At 47.1% G+C, this 23835-nt stretch overlaps 1 protein-coding gene across 2 annotated transcripts; it reads right to left on the reverse strand.

Annotated features, from left to right (window-relative positions):
- Nucleotides 1–260: 260 nt before the first annotated feature.
- On the reverse strand, nucleotides 261–9905 carry LOC121599833 (polyadenylate-binding protein). Of its 2 annotated transcripts, XM_041927919.1 has the most exons (5): nucleotides 9454–9905; nucleotides 7662–7898; nucleotides 6968–7455; nucleotides 2366–3847; nucleotides 261–2198 (listed from the first exon to the last, which is right to left on the reverse strand). In XM_041927919.1, the coding sequence occupies exons 3-5, from the start codon at nucleotides 7158–7160 to the stop codon at nucleotides 1942–1944; spliced, it is 1932 nt and encodes a 643-aa protein (XP_041783853.1). In that variant the 5' UTR covers nucleotides 7161–7455; nucleotides 7662–7898; nucleotides 9454–9905; the 3' UTR covers nucleotides 261–1941. The 2 variants fall into 2 exon arrangements, with proteins under 2 accessions (XP_041783853.1, XP_041783855.1); XM_041927921.1 differs by lacking the exon at nucleotides 7662–7898.
- Nucleotides 9906–23835: the final 13930 nt, after the last annotated feature.

Here is a 23835-nt window from a genome sequence, read left to right on the forward strand (position 1 = left end):
ATGAACAAAATGCAAAGAATCCATCTGCGCTGACTATGACCGGGAGACGATCACCACACCACATCGTGTGATCTGCTTCAAACCGCACATAAAAAAGCACACGCCACCTATCGTTTTAATGAAGAACAGATACAAATTCCTCTCCTAGTGTATATCCTTCTCTCTTACCCTTCGCTTTCACTCGTCCCGTGTTTCATCATATATGTCCCTTTTTTGTTTCGTAGAATTTTCTTCAGTTGCAAGTTTTTCAGTTTTTTTTCTATTGTTATTTTTATCCCATTTTCTCGTGCCTAATTGTTGCATTTCTTCCGTCTGGCTGTAGTTCCCTAGTTTCTTGCTTCTATCATTCGCTTTCAACCCAACTCCTACTCCCTCCTCCCTCTCCTCACGCGTGTCATCCTCATCGCGTGTTTACCACCACACACCACTCTTCTTCGTCCTCTTCTCTCTTTCTCTCTATCCGCGTCTTCCACACGTAAGTTTTTCTCTTTTTTGTTTTTATATATGTTTGTTTTCACTTTTTTTGTTATTTTTCAATTTTTTGCTTGTTTATTTCTCGTTTACATCATTTTAAAGACTGTCGCATCGGTTGTTCCGTTGTATCTCTTTGAAATAAGGATCGCTTCTTTTTTTGTTTTGCTGCTGTTGCTGTTGCATAAGAACATTCCCAATCGTATGCTTGTGTTTGGCTCACATTTTTTGCGTTTGTGTTTTCTTCTTTTTGTAACCTCCTCTTCTCGCTAGTTGGTCGGATACTACTACTACTACCCTACAGTACACGCGACTAAACTGTACTGCTGTGTTTTTTTTTCTCACAAAAAAGTTCAGAATTGTTTTTCATAAACTTTTGCAATAATCTTCACACAACATATGCGCCTTGGCAGAGACAGAATAGTTTAATTTCCATACTTTCTACTGCTTCGCGCATTTGTAGTAGTTTCCTTGTTGTTTCAAAAAGTTTTTCTGCAAGTTACTTTTAGCACATTTCACTTGTCCTGACAAAGTTTTGTTTTCATGGTTCAATTATTGAAGGTACTCTCTTCTCTTTCAATCTTTGTAGACATTTTTTTCTGTTGTTTACTGTTTTTTTCCTCAATTTTCTGTTTTTCTCTTTTGCTACTGTGCTTGCTCTTGTGTCGCTTTTTTTGCTGTTTTCTCTTCTCCTACATTTCTCGACCACCACCCATCTCTCATTTGTTGTTTTCTTCTTTTTCTTCTCCTTTGTGTCAAGAGGATGATGATTTCATTTCTATTTTGCAATCTTTTTTCAGTTACCTTTTTCATCAGTTACGATTTTTATAATTTGTTTTCCATTTTTTTGTAGATTTTTTCGTATATATATATATACTTCATACATATATTTTTGCATAATATATTTGATAGATTATATTATCTCATAATAAGAAGTTTTGCAGCGTGTGCGCAAAGTGCTCCGCATAAAAAGCTGGGAAATCGTTTTAGCGCAGTTTACGAGTAAATGACATATTCAATATTATAGTATGAATAATGAAAAAAAAAAATTTAACCGAGCGCCATCTCCCCACCCTCATTCAGGTGAACACAAAACCCCACCACACTCATGTATCTTTTGCGAGTTCGTCCTTCGTGCCCATCAATTGCCCTCCCCTACAGAAAACACGCAAGAATATTACACACACAATCCCGCAACCGTGAATATATAGTGCAAATGGGGTTCGTTTAATTGAATTTACCTAACATCCACCCGCGGCATGTGACATCTTCCATCATCGTACATACATCTGAGGGGGTGCGCGGCAATGTTGGATTGATTTTAAACGCCTCGCCAAAACGAACGCACACACTGAATAATCATGAAGAGAAGGTGGTTCTTCTTTAGGTGGTTCCGTGTCCAACTGAGCCGCGAGCGAGGGGGACGACGTCTGCACTGCTGCTGCTGCTGCTAGGCGAAGGGTTCGTCGCTTAGTTGGTTTGGGCCGAAGACTTCTGGTGAGCCTGCAGCACAGCCACAGCCTCCTCAGCCTTCGCGTTGAGCGACTCCTTATGCTCCAGCATGTGCAGCAGCTCCGAGTTGTCGATCTCGAGCAACATGCCCGTGATTTTGCCGGCAAGATTCGGATACATGAGCTCGATCAGCGGGAACAGCCGCTCGCCAAGCATCTGCTTCTGTTCAGCCGGCTGAGCAGCAGCCAGCATGCTGGTGGTAAGCGGTTCTTGACCTGGAGATGATACAGAAATGGGGAAATAGTGTAAATTTAAAGGTTACAAATCGAATAAAACAATCTTTTCCAAAAGAAATGGCGCTGTGAAAAGATCTCTCGCCTCAAGGAAGCCCTTAAACTCCTCGTTCTAGCTAAAACAACCATCACTACTACTATTCGCTTACCTTTAACGATGACAGCCTGCTGAGCAACGGGTTGAGCTGGGATCGGCACCGGCTGCGGCACCTGCGGATTGCGCATGGACTGCGTGAACTTGTAGTTGGGCGTGCGGGCCTGCCCGGCGGCCAGCTGCGGCGCAACCGGGCGCGTCTGCATGTTGGCCGCGGTCTGCTGGCCGGTGATCGGGCGCGCCGCATTGCGCATGGCGGCCGAGTTGGCCTGGGCCGACTGGGCGTTCGGGGCCTGCTGGTTGGCGCCGCGCACGTTACCCGCCTGGCGGTACTGGTTGTTGGCGACGTGGGCCGCCGTCATGGCCGGGTAGCCGCCGGCCGGTGCATTGGCCGCCACGTTCTGGTTGCCCGCGTTCGGGCGCATCTGGGCGTTGGCGGACCAGCGGGGCGCGGTGCGCACCGGCGCCACCTGCGGCCCGTAGAAGCGCTGCGGCTGGGCGATGGTCGGCATGAAGTAGCTGCCGCTCTGCTGGTACACCTGGCCGATGTGCTGCATGCGCAGGCTGTTCACGCGCTGGATGTACTGGCTGGCCAGGTGCGACTTGCGCTCCTCCTTGCGCTGGGCGAGCGCGACGTACAGCGGCTTGCTGCCGACGATGCGGCCGTTCATTTCCGTCACCGCCTTGGTCGCCTCGTCCGGCGCGGAGAAGCACACAAAGCCGAAGCCCTTCGAGCGGCCCTCGTCCAGCATCACCTTGGCGGACGTGATCGTACCGTACGGGGCGAACTCCTTGCGCAGCCGCTCGTCGTCGATCGTGTCGTCCAGGTTCTTCACGTACAGATTGACGCCGTGGTAGCGCGTCAGGCGCTCCATCTTCAGCTGCTCGAACCGGCGCTTCAGCTCCATCTGGCGCTCGTTCTTCTTCTGGGCGCGGCCCACGTACAGCACCTTGCCGTCGCTCAGCTCCTTGCCGTTCAGCTTCTGCACCGCCTCCTCCGCGTCCTCCGGCTTCTCGAACGCGACGAAGCCGAAGCCGCGGCTCTTGCCGTCCTTCGTCATCACGCGGTGGCTCGTGATCGGGCCGAACTTTTCGAACATGTCGCGCAGCGCCTCCTCGGTCAGATCCTCGCCGAAGTTCTTCACGTACACGTTCGTGAACAGCTTCGCCTTCTCGCCGAGCTCCTTCTCGCGCTCCTTGCGCGAGATGAAGCGGCCGACGTACACCTTCTTCTCGTTCAGCAGCATGCCGTTGACCTTCTCGATCGAGGTGTTGGCCGACTCCTCCGTCTCGAAGTGCACGAACCCGTACCCCTTGCTCTGGCCCTTCTCGTCCTGCGCCACCTTGCAGCTCAGGATGTTGCCGAACGCGGAGAACGTGTCGTACATCGCCTTGTTGTCGATCTTTTTGTCCAGGTTCTTGATGAACACGTTGCCGACGCCGGACTTGCGCAGCGACGGGTCACGCTGCGACCACATGATGCGGATCGGGCGGCCCTTGATCGGGTCGAAGTTCATCGTATCCAGTGCACGCTCGGCTGCAATTGATGGGGATAAAATACAAACAGCAGGATTAGTATTATGTGTCATAAACTTCTCTCACGACAACGCAAAGAGAGGATTTTTATTTAATTTGAACGAATTTGTTGATAAAAGTAAATATCATCACAGCAACTTTATTCAAATAGTAAACTTCAAAACCCAACATGGAAGGGCATGAGTAATAAAAAATGGCATAAACCTAACGGAAAAAAGCGCTTGATAGCATCGACATTTATTTGATATCTATCTAAACAAAGACACACACAAAAACACGGGGGACGGAAGTGATTGCAATGTAGTCGATGATGGAAGCGTTTCACAATCGAAGCATTAGCGCCACACAGCAACATTTGCTCTACACTACCATCATACATGTAGCATAATTACATTAAATTGCCCTCTCCCCATTACTACTGGCCAGTGTAGCAATTGCATCATTTACGGGACATACAAATGCACCATCGGTCCCAGGGAATGGGGAAGCTGTAGACCGACCCCATCATCCCTTCCCCATCGTGGCATATAATTGAACAGCATACACACACACACACACGCATGCTAATGGTGTGATGGAAACTAATTATATCGATTCATTTTCCAATCCCAGGACATCACACGATCAAAATGTGCATTTGTACTCAGACATGAAGGTAACACTGTGTCGCCTCTGCCCCCACACCGGATCACATTCCTCCCACTTCGCTCCATTGCGAATGCATATGTGTTTATGGATTGATTTTTCCCTTCTTTTTCCCTAGCAATAACATATTTAGGGGGAGGCGGTTTGTCTAGCTGCAGAAGAAAAAAAAACATCAACATGGTGGTGGCGCATTGTGTATCCGTTTTTCATTCAGTTTGAATGTTGAATCGGAACAGTGTAAAAATGGTTTCAAATTATCAAACTGACATTACTTTTAAATGGTATTTAAGCAGACGACGACCGATTAGTCTCTGCAACAGTTATTTCAATAAACAAAAGAAAAAAGGGTAGAATTAAAGCATTGCAAAACGCACATTCCTAACAGTTTGTTTTACTTTTAGAGGAAAAAGGCTCACGCATTTCAGTTCAAAAAGTGAAACCGTCACGTAACACAACAACAGCACACAGCCCATTCCCCACACCAAACTATCGTTGTCTCCACATAAAGGCTTCACGCACCAGCCTGCGCGCCTCTCCCTTTCCCGTCATTCCTCATCCACGAACGACGAGCCAGCAACAAAACTCGCCACAAAGTTGTTGGAATGTGTGGCAGAGGCCAGCCAGCAGCGGCGTGCGGTTTTGAGACCGACAAACATGTTGAAAGTGAAGATTAATTCGTAGCCCCCCGAGGGCGACACAACAGTCCTCCCCCCTCTCCCCTTGGTCGTCGTCGTCTCGTGATTGCTGCTTAGTCAGTCGGGGGATGGGTGTTCGAGGGCTCTCTCTTCGTTTGCACCACGATCATCATCACATCCTCCTTCATGGATTGGTTTTTGAAATCATAAAAATAGTAAAATAATGTACAAACAACAATTGTTTCATCTCCATACATAGTCAGGGCACATACACACGTCGCGCGCGCATTCTGTCGTCATAAAGGTGCAATCGAGCGCGAGAGCAGCGGGTGAATGTTGTTGGTCAGCCCCCCCCCCCCCCCCCACCCTTATTCTTTGGTTTGTCATTGATTGGCAGGCAGATCTCCCCCCCTCTCTCTCCCCTGCCTTCTTTTACCCTTTTTGCGCGCATTTATTGTACGGCAAAACTATTTCTAGCGGGAGGGAAAGGAGGCGAACTCCCTTCTCTCTTCGCCGCCGAAGGACAACCGCTTTTGGGTACGAATTTTCCCTCGACGCGCATTTTGTTGCGTTATTTTTGTACGCTGTGGCTGTGTGGGTTTAGTTGCATTTGTTTGATTTTGAATTAACGATTATTTTGTATTAAACTTTTCATAGGAGAGAAAATTTAAAAATTTAAATCCGAGAGAGGTAATTTTCCTTTGGCTTAAGAGGGGCGTGTTAAAAAGATAAAAATTACAACCCTGATTCTCCATTGCAATCGTCTCGAAGGGTTTCTAAACGAACCGACTATTAACCAAGTGCCAAGTTTAGCGCAATTGATAAAGCTCCCCCGGGGGGTGGTGCCCCTGGAAACAGTGTGTGCGACGCGCGTGCAAATCCATAGCCCCGTTCCTTACACCCTTATCGCAACAAAATGGTATTACACACCATTCGATAAGCGCGCGCAATGGTTGATTTCTGTCTCAATGAGAATTGTAATTGGAAAATTATATTTTCTCATTGGTTCATTAGAAAACGCTCAGCAAGATTTTTGCTGAATGGTTTCACGTTTAAAAAGCAACGGATTTTCCCCCAACCGACAAATCTCAATGACGGCGATGTGGAATTTACAACCTATTTCCTGCAACGTGGTCCGAAACGATTTTCTCCCTCGTGTGTCTCACACGTTGTCACTTTTCTGTGTTCACCTGTTTTCGGGGGGAACAATCGAGCCCCCCCCCCCCTTCCTTCTACTCCGCCACGACACTTTCAACGTCCTTGTCATGTTCCCCTCTTTTCCGACCTGTAAAACGCATTTAAGCCCCCGCCCCCCGCCCCCCCCATTCAAAAAAAACACAGGTTTATCCCCCACATTCCCCATTGGATGAATGTTGCGTCGTGGCAAAGAAACTCCTCGTCGTGGCTCCTTCGATCGCATTGGAAAAGAAAACGAGAAATTTACCCACCAAAATGAGCTTCCCGTGCGACACGCCAGAGGGAGCCGCCTGAACAAAAACGAGCAAGCGAGACAGGGAAAAGCCCCCGTCACGATGACGATGGTACTGTACTGTGCGAGAGGGAGCGAGACACACGAACACACTTACACACACACACACACACACACACACACGGGTTTCTTGCAACATGGCGGCGTAACAGTGTGCATGGGAATGAAAAAAAAAACGAAGGCATGACGTAACCGTCGGATCTAGAGAAAGCACGTGTACCGGACGTTCATCATTCTGCTCCGGCGCTAACCCACACACACACACAGACACACACACCCGTTTTTGCCGGTTCTAGAGCGAAAAGGGCACAATGCTGAGATTAGAATGATGAAAAACGGCATTATTACTCACCATCGGCGGGCTGCTGGAAGTTGACGTACGCGTAGCCGAGGGAGCGGCGTGTGATCAGGTCGCGGCAGACGCGAATCGACAGGACCGGGCCGGCCGACGAGAACTTCTCGAACAGCGTCGCCTCGGTAATGTCCGAGTGCAGGTCGCCCACGTACAGCGAGGCCATCTGGTAGTTCGGTGCGCCGGGATTCATCTTGTGTGCTGCTGCTGTTAGTTACTGCTTTTCCTACTGCGGGACGTTTTTCCCTATATCTGCGTTCAGAGACTTTCACTCGACTTATTCGGCGTGCGCACACAAACACACACACACACGCGCGACGCGTTCACGGGGCACGTGGGTTGCTCTCGTTCGATGACCACCGAACAGACCGCCGGAAATCCACACAGAAGGGATTCGATTCGAAAAAAATATTCCAATCACGAAGTACGCGCACTCACACTGTGTTTGTTGGTGTTGGTGGACACGTTGTTGCTGCTACGTTTCGCTTCTGGGCGAACCACACACGCAAGCGAGCGCCGTATACCGAGGAGAGGAAGAAAGAGAGAAAGAAGGGAGGGAAAGTGTGTAAGTTTTGCTTTCGAAAAGAAAAACGGGGGCTACCGCGCCCGGTGGTGCTACTGCTGGCGCAGTGTGACAGCTTGCTGGATGAAGTACTTGATGGTGAGACGAGGAGGATGGGGAGGAGATTCTTACTTTTGATGCACCGCGCGTTGTCAACCACACGGAACTTCTTTTCCTTCTTGCTTCCAAATGCCGAGACGCTGAGAATGGTTCGCCGTAGTAGCAGGGTGCGGAATAGCGGGGGCAGAGGGCTGAGCGCTGACGTCGACGGTCGAATTTTTTCTTTCTTTCAATTTCTCACGCACGACTTCGTTTGTTCGCACTGCACACACACTCGCACACTCGCACTGTTGGCAATATGATTCTCTTCTTTTTTTTGCGAAATGAAAAAAATACGGCTGGGTAAAAGTGGGGGATTTTTGTGTGTTTTGCTTGGTTTTTCACAGTTTTGCGATTTTTTTGGGGGTAGATTTTTTTATTTTTTATGATTTTTTTGTGTATTTTTGTTGGTATTTTTTTTATTCACAAAAAAATGTGAGTGGTTGTGCGATCCTGTTCCAGAAGCACAACCGCACAACTTCAGCGACACGAGCAAGATGGCAGCGGTACGGCCTGCGACGTGCCCAAGCACTGCCGACGGTGCTCGAAAACTGCTCGAACGCGCGGCAGGCCACTTCCGCTCAGGTTGGTAAAGCACGGGCGGTCGAGTACGCTGTGACAGTACGCTGCGCGGCGGCCATGTTGGATGGTGTTTGAATTTGAACAGGGGGACCGTTTTTTGTCGAATGCTTTTATGGTTTTTGATTTAATATTAGTGCAGGTTCCTTAGTGCTTTTTAATAGCGTTTTCTTTTTAATAAATTCTATGAATAATTCAACAATTAGTGAGAATTATTTTCATATCAAGATGTAGTGATGCACTCTGAGGAGCGCACCCATGACTCCGATCGGACTTCGACTATTATTAGTCCAGTTCCGACTCCATAAAAATGGGTACGGCTAGTCAGAGTCGGTCGGAGTCGTAGTTATATGTAGTGATGTACTCTCCGAAGCGCACCCACAACACTGATCTGACTCTGACTATTATTGGCCCAGTTCCGACTCCAGCAAAATGGAACCACTAGATCCACCCGGAGTTGGAGTCGCCCTGAGTCGTTCGGAGTCGGAGTCGTCTGGAGGCACTTCGTATATAGGCCGACTCCGGACGACTACGACTCGGCCGGAGTCGTCAAGTCGATCGAAGTCGGCCGGTGCATTGTGCTTGTGATCAGATATTTAATTTCGTTGTGTGGTTTTTGTCACTTTGCGGGTGCACTTCGTATACAGCGCGTTGTTTCCACCGATTTCGGACGACTCCGAACCACTCCGAACAATTTTGAACAAATCCAAACAACTCCAGACGACTCGGGACGATTCTGGGCGATTCCGGACGGCTTCACACAACTCCAGACCGTTCCGAACGACTCCGGATAATGCTAGGTGAACCTGCCTTCCGGAGTCGGTTCCGAAATTATCAGAGTCGCATCGGAGTCGACTCTGAATGTTTGCCAAACTTTATCCTTCACTATCACGATGCTCTTTGTAGATGAATAAACAAAAGCATGATTTTTTTCTAAATAAATTTGATGTAAAATGTTGAATATATCACAGGCATTTAAAAAATATTGAAAATTGTGAAGAATATTTCAAATGTCGTTCAATTTATGAATCGACTTCTTGTCTGGTGCTTCTCTATTGGAAACCAAAGCTTACTCAAATTCAAGCAAGCCTAAACACTACGACATCATGAAGTAAAGGTTGAGCTAATCATGCCACAGGAAGAAACCATTGTACCCGTATTGCGAGTTTGGGTTTAAAAATCCACAAATGAACCTCAACAAAAAAATCCAACTGCAAGTAATTAGATAAAAAAAAACCCCACTTACCTTCCCTCCAACACCCGGTCTAATTTCGTAGCGGAAAATTCCACACACACGGGAACGTTCGCGTTTTTCTTTTCCACCTCAAAGTCTCTCCCCTTTTTGCAGCAACGATTTCGGTGGATATTCCTTCACACATTCGTTTCAAACGGCGCATGAAACGAATGCATGAAGGGAACACACCACGATGGGACACGCAGACAGGGAATGGCCTTTCCTCCTACGGATCACACACGCACACGCTGTTGGTTGGTGGTACGCGCTTTTGGGGCGGTGAAATTTAATTAGGTGTTCCTAGTTGATGTTTTTTTTTTCGCTTTTTTTTGGGTCCACGCGTCTCCTACTTCCGGGGTTGGAATTTCTGTTTTCAAGGCACACACAAAATGCACGATCCACGTCTTGCTTCCAAAAAAACCGAAAAACGAATGCCGAACCACTGCAGCGGACTGCGGCAAACCACTTGGCTGCTGTGATCGACCGACAGGGAGTATAGCAATTGTGCGCCCACCTTGCTTTCATGCTGCACAAGTCGCCGTCGGTTGCCACGGGAACGTCATCATGTGGGTACGGAAGGGGACAGACACATCGGTTGAGAGGGATTTGGTTTCTGGGCCGTCCAGCTTCATTCGCATTTATCGGCATTTTCCAAACATTGTTTTAATTGTGTATTGTTTCGTTTAAGTTAGCTGCACACGCACAATAAGGCTAAATGCTTGTTTGCTTGTTTTGCGTTTCTGCTTGCCCCCCCAAGAGGTGATGACTATACCACGCACGCAATTTGTACCGCAAATCCAGCGTGTATGTCTTACCATTTCTCATATCTCACGATCATCACAAAATAAGGTAGAGTTTAACGGTGGAAAAATAAAAATAAAAATAGGAATGATAAGAAAGCTGCTACACGATCATTTACCATTGGTTCTGATTATAAGCTCACAATACAACCGGCTAAACGGTGTAAAGAAATTCGCAATAATACTAACATTTTGCCCTGCAAGTAACTGCTGTTGTCGGTTACCGTTTTTGAAGCTTTACACACGCACTGATTTGGTTTGTTCGACAATAGTTTGGGTTTGTTTTGTTCTTGCTGCTACACTACTAACGGAATGTACAACCCACCCCACACTGGGGATGCTTGAAAATGAGATCCAAATGCCTTACCATTGCTAGCCTTACTACAAACGTAACGAATTGTATCTTCCCCTCCCAACAAAGCACAATAGTAGGAAGAGTAGGGAAAGAGTTGATTTTCTGTTGGAAGCGATACTAGAAGGGTACAAATAAAACTAAAACAAAATTAAACTAAGCAGTCCCAGTCAGTTTCGTTAGGTTACAGGCGATACGCATACTGTATGCCGAATGGCTTCCTGCTCCCTCTTTCGCTATGGTCTACGCTCACAATAAACCTCTTCCCATTCATAATTGTATGGCAAAATATCGATATCTTGTAATCTAGTTAAGTTAATATGTCACGATTAGCATTCATTTGCCTTTGCTTTCTGTGTGTGTGTGTGTTTTTCTTGGTGCACACCTCATTAGTTTAACGATTTGGTCATAACTAAAACACGCTCTGTTGTAACAAATACACACCCCTCCAGCGAGCTCATCGGCACGCACACGCGGGGACTTCTGATTATCCCTGGCATCCTCTCCTGGTACTGGATTGAACTAACAACAAATGTTTTGCACCACCGTTTGCTACTATTTCGACATAATCTTGCGCATCTTAACTCTACAGCTCGCTTCTCCACTAAACGTAACCACCACTGGAACAACCACGGTGCGCCTCACCGTCAATAAGCGACACGGTAAGCGCTCCGGAGGATAATCGCTGGCGCAGAGAGCGTACGGGATCGCCGTCGTGGCGTGCGGTTGACTCCAACGACGACGCTGCATCCTCATGGCCGTACCAGCATTGGATGGCTTTCAGCGACGGTACGACATCGATCACTTCCGACAGGGTCGTATCGAAGCTGATTACAATTTCCCTGCCACTATCGTCCGCATCCTCTGGCGCATCGTTCCGAATGTCGCTGCTAGCGTCATTTCCGTTCGCATCGGGCACCGTTCGTTGGGGCGCCATCGTCACGCAGTTCCCGTTCGCGCCATCGATCGTGCGTGGTACCCACGGGCCGGCACGGTTCGGTGCAGCTTGCTCCTTCGTCACACTCGTGCCCTGGCCTTGCAGCATCTGTATGAGGCGGCTTTCGAACGGTTTGACTAGTATCCGGTACGGATCGGGGCCCTCTTCCGTACTGCTCGAGACGACAGCGTCCGACAGCTGCTTGTGAGAGCGTTGGTTCCACCACCCATTGCCACCGACTTGCTGGCCATTGCTTTCCTTCAGCGCAAGCGATCCACGGCGTGCTGTGCACGGTGTGGGCAGCTTTTTCGCGTACGGATGGGGCTGCTGGGCCGGCCTTCCTTCCCAGTTTTCCTCCAAGCTGCCCGTGGTGGAAGATATCTGACCGTGCTGGTCCGGCTGATGTACGGTACGTTTTTGGGGACGATTTTCCTTATCGCCCGCCGGCGGAGGGCGAACGTGGCGATGCGGAGCTTTCGTGCGCGGCTTGTGGACATGCTGGCGGCGACCGCCGGGCCGGCTGCTGTTGTTGCTGCTGTCGGCGGCGGCTGCCGAGGAGGAGCGGCTCGTCGATGGGGCCGGTTCGTACGCACGCGAGCTGCCCGAGGAGGTGTTCTGCAGCGAGTACCAATTGATCAGCCAGTTGTTGCAGCTGAAGCAGATGTGTTTGTCCGCGTTATCACCCCGCTCGGCCTGTAGAGGAGGGAATTTGTAAAGGTTAGTGGAGTGTTTTTTTTTGCTTTACTGTGCTCAGTAGCAGGTGAAAGTAGATGTGAAAAAAGGGGGAGCGACACACAGCAAAAATGGGGAGATTCTGAGCGAGTTTAACGGCGGAATGGGAATTTCAAACCGAATTTGTGATTATTTGTGTATTTAATGAGGAAGGCTAATAAGGTAAGTCTGTAAGACTAATTATTTAAAGATTGTGAATATGTTTAACGGAAGAGGTTTGCTTTGGAATCAATAATCTAGACCTTTTGAGCGTAGGCTTAGGAAACTGTCAATTTAAAATAAGTATATCTTTTCGGGGAATATTAATCTGTATTTATACTTCAACTGTTTCAAGACCAAAGTAATGTTGCACAATATTAGAGAATTTCTTCTTCTTCTTTTTTTGGATCAACAACCGTTGTCGGCTTGCCTCTGTATCACCTTGTGGGGTTGGCTTTCAGTGACTTTTGAATCACCCTCCATAGCAGGATAATCAGTCTTACGTATGGCGGCACGGTCTTTTTGGGGCTTGAACCCATGACGGGCATGATGTTAAGTCGTACGAATTGACGACTGTATCATGAGACCGGCTAATTTCTTCCAAAATCCCTGTCTATTCCTTTCTAGAGAATTTCATAGAAATTCAAATTACTTGCAAAATTCTTCAAAATTTGACCGTTTATTGGTTAGGCAAAAACTACGTCAATAGGGCCGATACAGACCAGTTCGAAGGTCTGTGAGCTAGGAGACCTGTGCTACACTGGATTTGATTCTTGAAGAATAGAAGTGCCTAAATATCAATCGTTTCCGGAATCTTCTGGAAGACTAGAACATTCTTTGGGTATGCCCTCCACAAACATCCAAGATGGCTATGATTGTAGGAAATGCAAGGAGTTACTTCACAGGAAGTAACTGTCACTGCGATCGGACATCCTAGCCAATAATCCAGTAACTGAAGATCCACTTCGAGGGCTAAAACATGGGTTCACACGGGCAGATACTGGAGTTGAAGAACTAAACCAACTAGTACAAAACGAACTCCAATAAAGGAATAAAGCATTGAAACCTGAATATTGTGCATCCTGCAATTGAAGACTTCAGCAAGAGCTGTTCCAATCAAAAGATACATAGTTTTAAACCCATCGATAATAGACGACCTGAATCAAGAAGGACGTGTTAGCCAGGGCCAGGGAATTTCTAAACAACCCCAGAAACACCTTTTCCCAAAAATGTATGTCCCCTGTCTTTCAATGTAATTGGATACAGCCCCAGACACACAGGCAAACACTTCCCAGTGCTGCCTACTCGTTCCCTTGGTTACGCACCCCTGCTCGATAATCCAACCCCCCCCCCCCTCCCGTTGGATGTGCTACCTGGCCCAATAATGTCGGTTGTAAATTAATAAAGCTAACCTTCAAAGGAAACGATCTTCTAACGGGATCCGCTCGCCGCGGTTATGATCGTCATTGAATGGATTTACACCCCTCAGCTGAAAGGGAGGAGGAGGAGAGCATCACACACAGCCCGGCACAAGAAGGCGGGAAAAGCCTGCCAGCTGTTCTTTTCCTGCGTTCTGTGTCGTTCGTGTTGTCTTCGCGCGCCACTTCTTCCCGTGTCCATTCGGGCCACAAGGTGTGTGTGTGCGTGCGTGTGTGACATAAAATAATATCCTTCCCAGCGCTTACAGCACACCTCCACTCTATTCCTCCCTTCTAGCACCCTCTCCACGTGTTGGTGGGCCACCGCAGAGGATAGAGACAGAGAGACAGAGCGTCGTACCTATACAACCGTAGGGCGCAGGTCATCAGCAGCGTGAATGGTGTGGAACAATAAAAAAGGGTCCGTTTACACAGACACACACACACGCAAGGGAGTGCAAAAGAGCAAGTCGTTGTCGATGTAAGCGTATCCCTTCATCCTGTTCATCCCTACGCACAGCCCCGCCAGAAGCAGAAGAAGAAGGGAAAATCGATAATCAAGTCTTCACACAACCAGCCCGACCCATGCATGCCCGTAAAGGAATCCCACAGCCACCTTTTCACGTTTCTTCACCGTTTTCTTTTTGCTGTGTGCGTGGTGTACCCTGTGTGTCCGTGTCCTCCTCCAGAAAAAAAAAATCCTCCACTTACCCGAAACTTGTACTTTTCGTAGATAACGTCCACAATGTTCGGCCCGTTGCGCGGCTCGAAGATGTTGAGGGACAGATTGGTGTAGATGCCGCAGATCAGACAAACGTTCGTCTTGCGCCGCAGCACCGTGCTGGTGGACGTCGTCGTCCCACCGCCCTGGCCGCCCCCGTGCCGATGCTGATGGGCGGGTGAGGAGGCGTGCGGTTCGTGCGTGCCACCACCCGCCGTAGCACCACCGTTCGGCTGCTTTTCCACGATGTTTCCCTCCGGCCCGTTGGTGGCGGCGGCCTGGCCACTTCCGTCCGATCCACGGTTCCCGACGTCCGCCGCCTGGCCGGGTTGGTTCGCTGCGGCCGTCGCACCAGCCGCGTTACTTCCGGCCGTTGAGGACGAGCCACCGCTGCTCATGGTTGTGTCCTTCCGTACACTCTCCCTTGCTTGGTGAAAAATGCTTTGGAATGTGCGTGCCGCGGACGGTCGTTGCCCTCTGCCGCCTGGGGGCCTATACTTAAATTAAATTAAATCACACTGCCGCTGGTCAGCACTGCCGTTTGGTGTAATCGTAGTAGCCTAATTTTTGCTTTTCGGTTCTGGCAGATTATTGAACCCGTGGCACGGTGACCGTCGTGGAGCGGCTCTCTCTTTTTCTCTCTCTCTCTCTCTCTCGCTGTCACTGCACTGGTCGGTCGCGCTGCCTGGTCTGCCTGGTCCCGACGACACCGTTCGTCGTGTGAACTTCGACTACGGACGGAAAACGCGGTGCGGATTCGATCACGTTGTTACTCGCCTTTTTGCTACCGCTCTTGCGCACCGAGCACATAAACACACCGTTCGCTGCCCGTTGTGTGTGTGTGTGTGTTTTTTTTATTTTGGCACAGAAAACGCGAAGCCTACAGACCACTACTACGAAGACTACTACACGCGCACACCGAGAAACTGTTGTCCGAATTTGTACTCGCACGCACGCACGCGAATCCTTCAAGCTGAAAGCGAAATTTCGATCCAACCTAATAAAGCGCCAATTGTATGCGCCGCATGATGTGTGTGTCTTTTTTTTTGTTTGTTTGCTGCTGCTGTTGTTGAACTGGCAGACACACGGACCAGGCACGTCCCGCTAGAGCTTTTGCGGCAGCTTTGACTGGCTGTGTGCGGCGGCGGGCCTGCGACAAGGACGACTGAGGCGGGCTGCAGGCTCGCAGTGGCCTGCTGCTGCAGAAGCGACCGAAACGTGCGGGGCGGGCAAAGGGACAGCAGCAAACAGCAGATGTTATTTTTGTGTGCGCCGCACACCGGGACTGGACTATCGTCGGTTTTGGTCATCAAAGTGACAGCTACGGAAAAAAGGTTTAATTGTTTATAAAAAATGTTTTAAATTGCAAATGTTTCAGAACTAGCACTTAGCGTTAAAGTGAACAAGATACATTTTCAGCAGTGTTTTGAGTTGAATTTGGGATACAAATATTTGTTGTTTTCTTACCGATAAGCCACAACAACATCAATTAGATTAAAAAGAGTTTGGTAAATTTCGCAATCTATAGACAAACAAAAAACTTATTTCAAGCGACTTTTTCGTAAGGAAAAACATCTACCAACCACAAGGACATGTGCATAGTGGCCGATCACAGTGAAGATTTTACAATACAACTGTATTATTAATTAAGGATTGCTATTATCAAATTCTAATTCGAACAAACAGGAGAATGTGAGAATGTGAATGTTTGTATAGAACAATATACAACGCCGAAATAAAACTAACAAAAATATAAATTTGAATCAAGCTGCGCACAGCGTGCGTTTTAGTCGGAGTTTGCACTAGACGCCCATAGATGGCGCTAGCTCAAAATTCAAATTTCTGTCGTTAGCTCCACGTGTGCTGCAGTTCAAGATGATTGATTTTTATTAAAGAGAATGCAAACAGGGAAACTAGTGTAAAATATGAATCACACTTTCATATTGAGTTATATTAAATTAAAAAAGGTTATTCTACCTACCTTAAAATGCCTTTAAGGGCAAATATACCTTAAAAGTAAAAGCAAAAGTCAATGGACGAAAATATTAATATAAAATACTATATTACGGTTCTTTTCGTGATAAAATGGTGAAAATTAGCAAAACATATGATGTTGACGAGATTACATTATTTTTCGATTTCTTTCGGTTATTTAAGTCGGAGACAAATATTTTCAAAGTGAATGTTTCTGGTGGAAAAGCGTAAAAGCGTCGATTTATATACCGTTTAAATTTTATTTAAATTCTCCACTTATTTAAAATTTATTTTCCCTTTATTACCATCCCACTGCCGGCACAGGCCTAAAGATAAGTTTCTCATTTAGTTCGTCGTTAAATGCAGCCAACATTAAACCACTCCATCACCACCCGCGGCATCACCGACTTTACTGGCAGCCATTTGCCGAGACGATAAGCCGCCACAGCAGCACCCGGTCGGAAGGCACCGACCGGTCGGAATTGCATTTAAACGGTGGGTCAATTTGCTGGCCACTTGCAAGTGAAATGCATTCAGTTATAAACATAATATCTGCCCTGCCCTCCTTCTACCCTCCCCCTTGTGCCGCACGAACTGCTACATTCATTTGGGTGCGTAATTATTCCTCAACCTGTCCCGCCAATCCCCGTGTGCGTGGGAAATTGTTTGTTATTTGTTGATAAATAAAACACACTGCCGTGCCGTGCGAGGATACCCGGGGCACTACTCCAGTGGCACTCCGAACTGTCCGTGTGTGTGTGTGTGTCCGAGAAAGAAAAAGGGCACATCCCGGATGTCCACTGTCCACGCACGGCACGGTACGGGAGCCCGACTGCCAGGCGGCCTGTGAAGCGTAAATACTTGCGCAACGTTGAGCAGCGGATTTCAATAAATGCACACATACCCTCAGTTGTGTGTGTGTGTGTGTATACCCGTTTGGGTGGAATGGGTGGCAGGAGTGCATTACCAAAGTTGTGCAGCGATCCGCGCGAATTATTGGTCACCGCGGTCGCGTGAATGATGGTTCGCCCGTGATGCGAGCGTGTGGCGAGTTTGTGCCAAGTGCCATCGCCATGTGCAGTTTGTCGATATTGATCTTTTCTATGGATCGTTTAGTGTTTAGATGCTTAACCGGGAGGGTTGCACGAATTATAATGTTAGATAGCTTAAGCTGCTGCGGAAGTCAACCTGCTTGCGAGGATGCGTTGGATACGATAAACCCTTGGATGTAGCTTTCAAAAATGGTTAGATGATGACTATTATAGATTTGATAACTTATTTAGGTGGTTTAAATTATTCCAAACAAATATAATTAATCCAATCTAAATAAAATTACTTTTCTAATTCTAAATACATTTCCCCTTTTCACAGTTTCAAGGGTTGAAGGGTTCTATGTCATCCGGACAAATATAGGACTACACTCCAATCGGCCCCTTATTCCCTTCTATCAATTGCCCCTTGACCTCTCTCCTTCTCTCGCTCTCTCTCTCTCTCTCTCTCTGCCTGTCTCTCTCCCATCCACAGCTCTGCCGTAGCCTGTTTGTGGTTAAGCAGATTTTTATTACTACCTCACGCAATGGCGGCGAAACACTCGGTCTGACCACTGCCGAGGCGCACACTTTGGCATGATTAGTGGGTATTGGGTTTGGTTTTCACACACAGACACACACCCCCCCAGGAAGTGCATTTCGGTCACGCTTTCGATAGTGTGCGCGCAACACGAAGCGGCCCTCCCTGCCTTGTGCTGGGAGTTTTTCCGCACACAGATGCAGCAATGGGGGTCCGGTGACCAACACCATCCGGGCGATCGGGTGCGACCGATTTGCAAAAAGGATGCCATTTAGCACGCCCGTTCGTTTGTTGCCCGCGTTTTTCTTTGTACCACCCCCCCCCCCCCTCACCCTCCCTTCTGCCTCTGGCTGGGCAATGGGGGGTTTTCCAGTTCGATTTGCAGCACGTTTTCCCACCCTGATGCTGAAAAGCGCTCGGCGTTTTAAGCGTGTGCGTAGCTTTTGTACCCAGCGTATCGTGTGTGTGTGTGTGTGTGAGTGCAATATATTTATTTACCGACTGGGAAGTAAATTTAACGTCCAGTGGGAGAGTGATTACATTGGGCTGGTGGTGGGCGCCGGGGTGAGTAGAGTGAATTTTGTGGTCAGCTTTTAGGCATGTGCTTAAATCCGGAATTAAGCTGCAGGTGTGCATCCGATCGGGCGATGGGTTTACGTGCGTGGAATCGGTTGGCCCCACCTCTGGTCCCTTGGGTTCTGGGTGTTTCGCCGGGCATGGTTCGGCATCCGAGTGGATAATAGATATTTGAATTAGGCGGTGAATGAAACAATAACAAGCGAGGGGCGAAAAAATCCTAATGCATTTATTCTAAAATAGATTGCCGGTTGAAGGAATTTGCATTTGCGATTGAAACCATGAATATTATGTTAGAAGCATTCCAAGGGCAAAATATATTGTAGTTTTATGCATCCGTGGGCTTTCACGATGCAAGTTTTGTTTTCTCCTTTTGATAATTATAACGGTACAAGTATTCCCCGTTCATGTTTGTAAGCAAGATTGCAGAAATCAAGGAGTCAAAATGAAGTTATAAAAACCCAAAAGTATATAGTCAATAGTAAACATAGAAAAGAAGCAGTAATAGTAATGAAAAAAAAGTATAAATAGAAGTACAAGTAGAAATATGGACAATAGTACTTACTTACTTACTAACTTAATCCGGCGCTACAACGGTCTTGCGGTCTTGGCCTGCCTCAGGAGTGTCCGAAACCGCTCACGGTCTCGCGCCTTCGTCTGTCAGTGGCGGACGCCTTCACGCCATCTTGCCACCACAATTTGGGCATACGACGCCTCCTCTGTCCTTGTGGACGGCCTAAAAAGACTTTATGGGTAGGGTGGTTCGTTTCCATGCGTAGAACACAAGGTGGATTAATAAGATCAGGTGGAGGTATCTAGTGCATTTTGACAATTCGTCACTTTACGTAAGGTCCTCAGGATTCAAACTTTGTTTACATTTATTTAATTGGTTCTTTTTTCTACCACATTTCGATTAAATATACTTTAAAACGTATTTATGGCTTTGTGAGTTATTATTTTACAATAAAACATCGATTGAAGTGAGTTGTTTCGTGTTATTTTGTGAATTTGTTGTATAATTGATTGTATTTTCGTCATTTTTAAGAATAAAAACTAAGAATTCATTTATTTTTTCTATTGTCACATGTATTCCTCATTATCTACGTGACACATGTACGATTTCAGTGAGATTAGATCTCTTACCCGTATGAATTTTAAATTTCTTGACTTAACAAATCATCTTTTTTTTGTTGATATGTCTCATTTTTTATTTTCGATAATATCAATAAATAAAAAAAAATGCACGTAATAATCAAGTAATATGTTATACTTGCTATATTTTTTTAGTGGAAACCTATGGTTAACGGTTTTAAAACGACGTAAAGTCCCTCAACTATGGCGACCCTCCAAATATCCTCCAACAGGAGCCTGAGGAGCTTGATACGCTGCACGTCAGTGAGGTTGCCGTACATCTCGTATAGCTCGTCATTATAGCGGCTTTTCCATTGTCCTTCCACACATACGGGGCCAAGTATTCTTATGAGCATCTTCATCTCGAACGCGACCTGGAGGGTTTCGTCCAATTTGAACAGTGTCCATGTCTCAGAGGCGTATGTGAGTTCTATAAAGTCCCAGCTTCGTCCGTCGCGACAGGTTCTTGGAGGTAAACCTGATTTTCAGGCTGTAGAATGACCGGTTGGCAGCCAGCATCCTTGCGTGCAACTTAGCTTCCATGCTATTGTTGTTGCTGACCTTTGACCCAAGATAGGTGAATTCTGGGACGACTTCAAAAGTGCGTTCATCTATCTGTACGTCACGCCTACGTAGGTTCTGAATATCTATTGGTAGGTCCGCTGAAGTTGCCACAATCAGTTTGGTTTTTGCCTTGTTTATCTACAATCGGAGGCTCTCTGCCACCTGCATGATCTCTTGATAGGCTTCTGCTACGTAGGAGAGCCGCAGGCCAAATATATCTATATCATCAGCGTATGCCAAGATCTGGATTGACTTATAGAAGATGGTTCCAGTAGTCTGCACCCTCGAGTCGCGGATGGCTCTCTATAGCGTCAAGCTGAATAGGAGACAGGTAAGCCCGCCTCCCTGACGCAGACCCTTGGTGGTAGCAAAAGGTCCTGAGAGTTTTCCATCCACCCTCACCTGGCATGTGACGTTTGTCATAGTCATTCTAACTAGCCTTATCAGTTTGACATGGATTCCAAATGAGCTAATAGCGTCGTACAGTTTTACCCTGGCTATGCTATCATATGCGGCTTTGTAGGCAATGAAGAGATGGTATGTGTCGTTTCTGTATTCAACCATCTTCTCCATGATCTGCTGCATGGACAATACTAGAAAAGACAAATCAGGGATCGAAGAAGAGAGATAATGATAAGTTTTTGGAGGAAGAGGAGAGTATGAACAAGGTAAGAATAATGAAGAAGAAGAAGATACAGAAGAAGGAGAGGTTGAATAAGAAAAATCAGAAGAAAACAAATAATGAGAGCTACAACAACAAACACAGAAACAGAAAAATACACACGGCAACAGGCAACATATGTAAAACGAACGAATGTGTAGAAATTGATAGAAAAAAGAAGAAAAGGATTGAATAAAAGTAGAAAAGAATTGTAAAAAGTTGCAGAACTATTAAATTTTGTAGTGTGAAATTTAAATAATAGTTTACGAAACTAACAATACATGGGAACTAATTTGCTTTTTGCTTCCCTATGTTATATTTGCCTCTCTATAAGGTTTCATACATCTACAACTGAAGATAGAATAATCCTAAATCCAATTGCTCACTAAACGGAATGCGTGTCAGGCACACGGTATGATAGAGCTAGTGCTATAGACAACAGTATAGAAACTAGAATGTCTTTATTCGTCGACTCCCCCCTCAGCACGTGCACACGTTAGCTGCTACTTAGAAACCAGTGCTGGATGACATGGTATGGCGCTCCTTCGCTCTAGACACAGACAACACTGTCAATCAAACCGGGAGCAGGATGTCTCGAAGGAGTCATACATACACACATACACACATTATTCCCTCGATACGTATGTAGGTCGAGGGGTCGTACGGCGACAACGGCAGCGCCATCCCCCAAAGCCCAAAGACCCGGAAACGACCGCGGTGCGGTGCCGGGTGAAACTTTTTCCCCACGCGCTTTGATGTCGGAAAATGTTATCGCCTGCGGCTTGTGAGCAATGTTTCGTTTGCGTACGGTTTTGTGCCATGCCGACTCTCTCTGTGTTCTCGACCAGGCCCCGGCACGACCTCCGGGAGACAATGGCATTCCGGCTGGGTTGCAAGTGTCATGGAAAAAGGGGAGAGAGGCCTGTCGAACCCGGGCAGGCAGGCAGGCAGACCGGGTGGGGTGGGTGAAATGATCCCCGGAATGCTTGTTCGAGCCCCAGAAGGATTTCACTGATTTAGTTCGCTTGTTGAATTGGACTTTTCGGGTTTCGGAACCGAAGGATTCCGGTAACCATGTGTCCCACGTTGCACACGGGGATGACACGTTTGTTTGTAGGAATGGGGGAGAAAGCTGGCGAGCGAGTTGTTGGACACTTTGCCACTTCCCACCGTGCTCGGGAAAGATGTTTTCTGACAACTACGAGACCGGTACGAGCACGAAATGGGACAATGAGTTTGTCTTTTTTGGAAGCTTCCCTCTTCTTCAGAGGATTGCAGTGTAGCAAATCCAAAGTCCGAAATCTCAGCGCTCGGTTGTGTCAACCTCGGACAGTAAGAAGTGCTTGATATCCTTACGTTGCTGGCCGTGTGTGTGTATGCACGGGCCACGGTCAGGGTATCGTACACTAATCGACAAGATCGTTGAGCTACTACGGCCCGAGTCCTGAGGTCAGGGATGCAATCGTTCGCAAATATTTAAGGACTCTTTTGGAACTGAAATTACTCACAAACGGATTGCGAGTGTTGTTTGTGATTGTGTCTGTGTGTGTGTGTGTATGTCTTTGTGTGTATGTCTGTGTGTGTTTGATAAGTGAAGTGCCACTGAGATATTCCGGCCTCGGCTGGACCACAAACTGCCGTAGGAAATGAGAGGCAAATTATGGGCCGCATACCAACAAAACAAAGCAAAAGCAACAAAAAAATAAAGGCTCCTCGACAAGTAGCAACAAAACGACGGACACCAACAAAAAAAAAGGCCACTGCAAAACTATTCCCGGCCGTTGGAGTTGAAGTTTTTCAATGTTCGTCTCGGGGGAAATGTGTCCGAGAACGATCGAGCCAAGCCGGATGGCAGACCGACAGACCAAAGTCGGCAGCCCACAAACGGACAGAACCGCCAGCCGAAACCAGACAGGGACGTTGGACCGTGACACACACACACAAACAGGCACACAGCGACACACAGAGAGAGCGCGATTCGTTTGAATCGAGAAGTTTCAGAAAGTGAACAAAACTGACCACTGAACCGGACCTGAAACCTCAAGACCTGTCGGGCCTATGCCGCAGCCGCCAACGAGTGATATTGTTGTTGGCGGAGAGGTGGGTTTTTGTGTGCCTTTTATTTTCAATGTTCTCTTCCGCACGGTACCCAGCCGCCCTGGAGCGCTTTGAAAAGTCGTGCAAAGGACGGACGTTATTTCCGTTTCGGTCAAAAGTCTGAAGCCCCGAGTACCGTTTCGTGCCCAGGAGTTGTCCGGTTTGGTTTGGTTTCGGTATTCGAGTTCGCTCGGTGTCTCATTAGCGACAGAGCGTTTGGGAGGAAGGGGCTAAGGAGTGGAGATTGTGGACGTAAAGTCTGGATGATTGATTGTAGGAGAGTGCGAGACACGCGGAAGTGCTTGCAAGAATTGTAATAATTGTGATTGTTGTTTTTACCTAGCTTTTCTTTTGCTTGGTTTTCCGATTTGAGAGAACGTTAAGCCAGTTGGTTGATTTGGTAGAATATACTGTTGGGTTACAAGTTACAAAATTGAAGGAGGCATTGCAGTAGCACATTCAGATTAGGCTCTAGAAATAGAGAACGAATAAAATGGTTCTTCTTGTTTTAAGAACAGGAATTCAGAAATAATTTGAGAATAAACACGATAGTTCAGTAATAGACTCACAAATAATTAATTCATAATTATAGGATAGAATAAGAGTACAATAGTTTCAGAATAGACGACAACTGATATGAACCATTTAGACAAAAAAGAGCCTCGCGAACGCGATCACGAATACACTGAATTGAGTAAGAGCAGTGGCGGATTTAACGGTACGCGGACCGAGCGCCCGCTGGGGGCCCCGTCAATGGTAATTCCAGCATATGCAACAGTGTGTACAGTAGTCTCATCAAAAACTTCTGTGCCCAACAGGGGCCTCATGGACCAAGAGACTCATACTTGGTGTTTGGTACTTGGTGTCAAAAAATGATCTACAG

This window comes from Anopheles merus, chromosome 3L, assembly GCF_017562075.2.
Source record: "Anopheles merus strain MAF chromosome 3L, AmerM5.1, whole genome shotgun sequence".
NCBI classification, from domain to species: domain Eukaryota; kingdom Metazoa; phylum Arthropoda; class Insecta; order Diptera; family Culicidae; genus Anopheles; species Anopheles merus.

Excerpts from the sequence above, each read along its gene's own strand:
- LOC121599833 (XM_041927921.1), bottom strand. The coding sequence starts at position 7,160 with ATGAATCCCGGCGCACCGAACTACCAGATGGCCTCGCTGTACGTGGGC. Across the intron at positions 3,848-6,967 it reads CTTCCAGCAGCCCGCCGATG|CCGAGCGTGCACTGGATACG; the intron begins GTGAGTAATAAT and ends CATCAATTGCAG. Across the intron at positions 2,199-2,365 it reads GCAGGCTGTCATCGTTAAAG|GTCAAGAACCGCTTACCACC; the intron begins GTAAGCGAATAG and ends TATCATCTCCAG.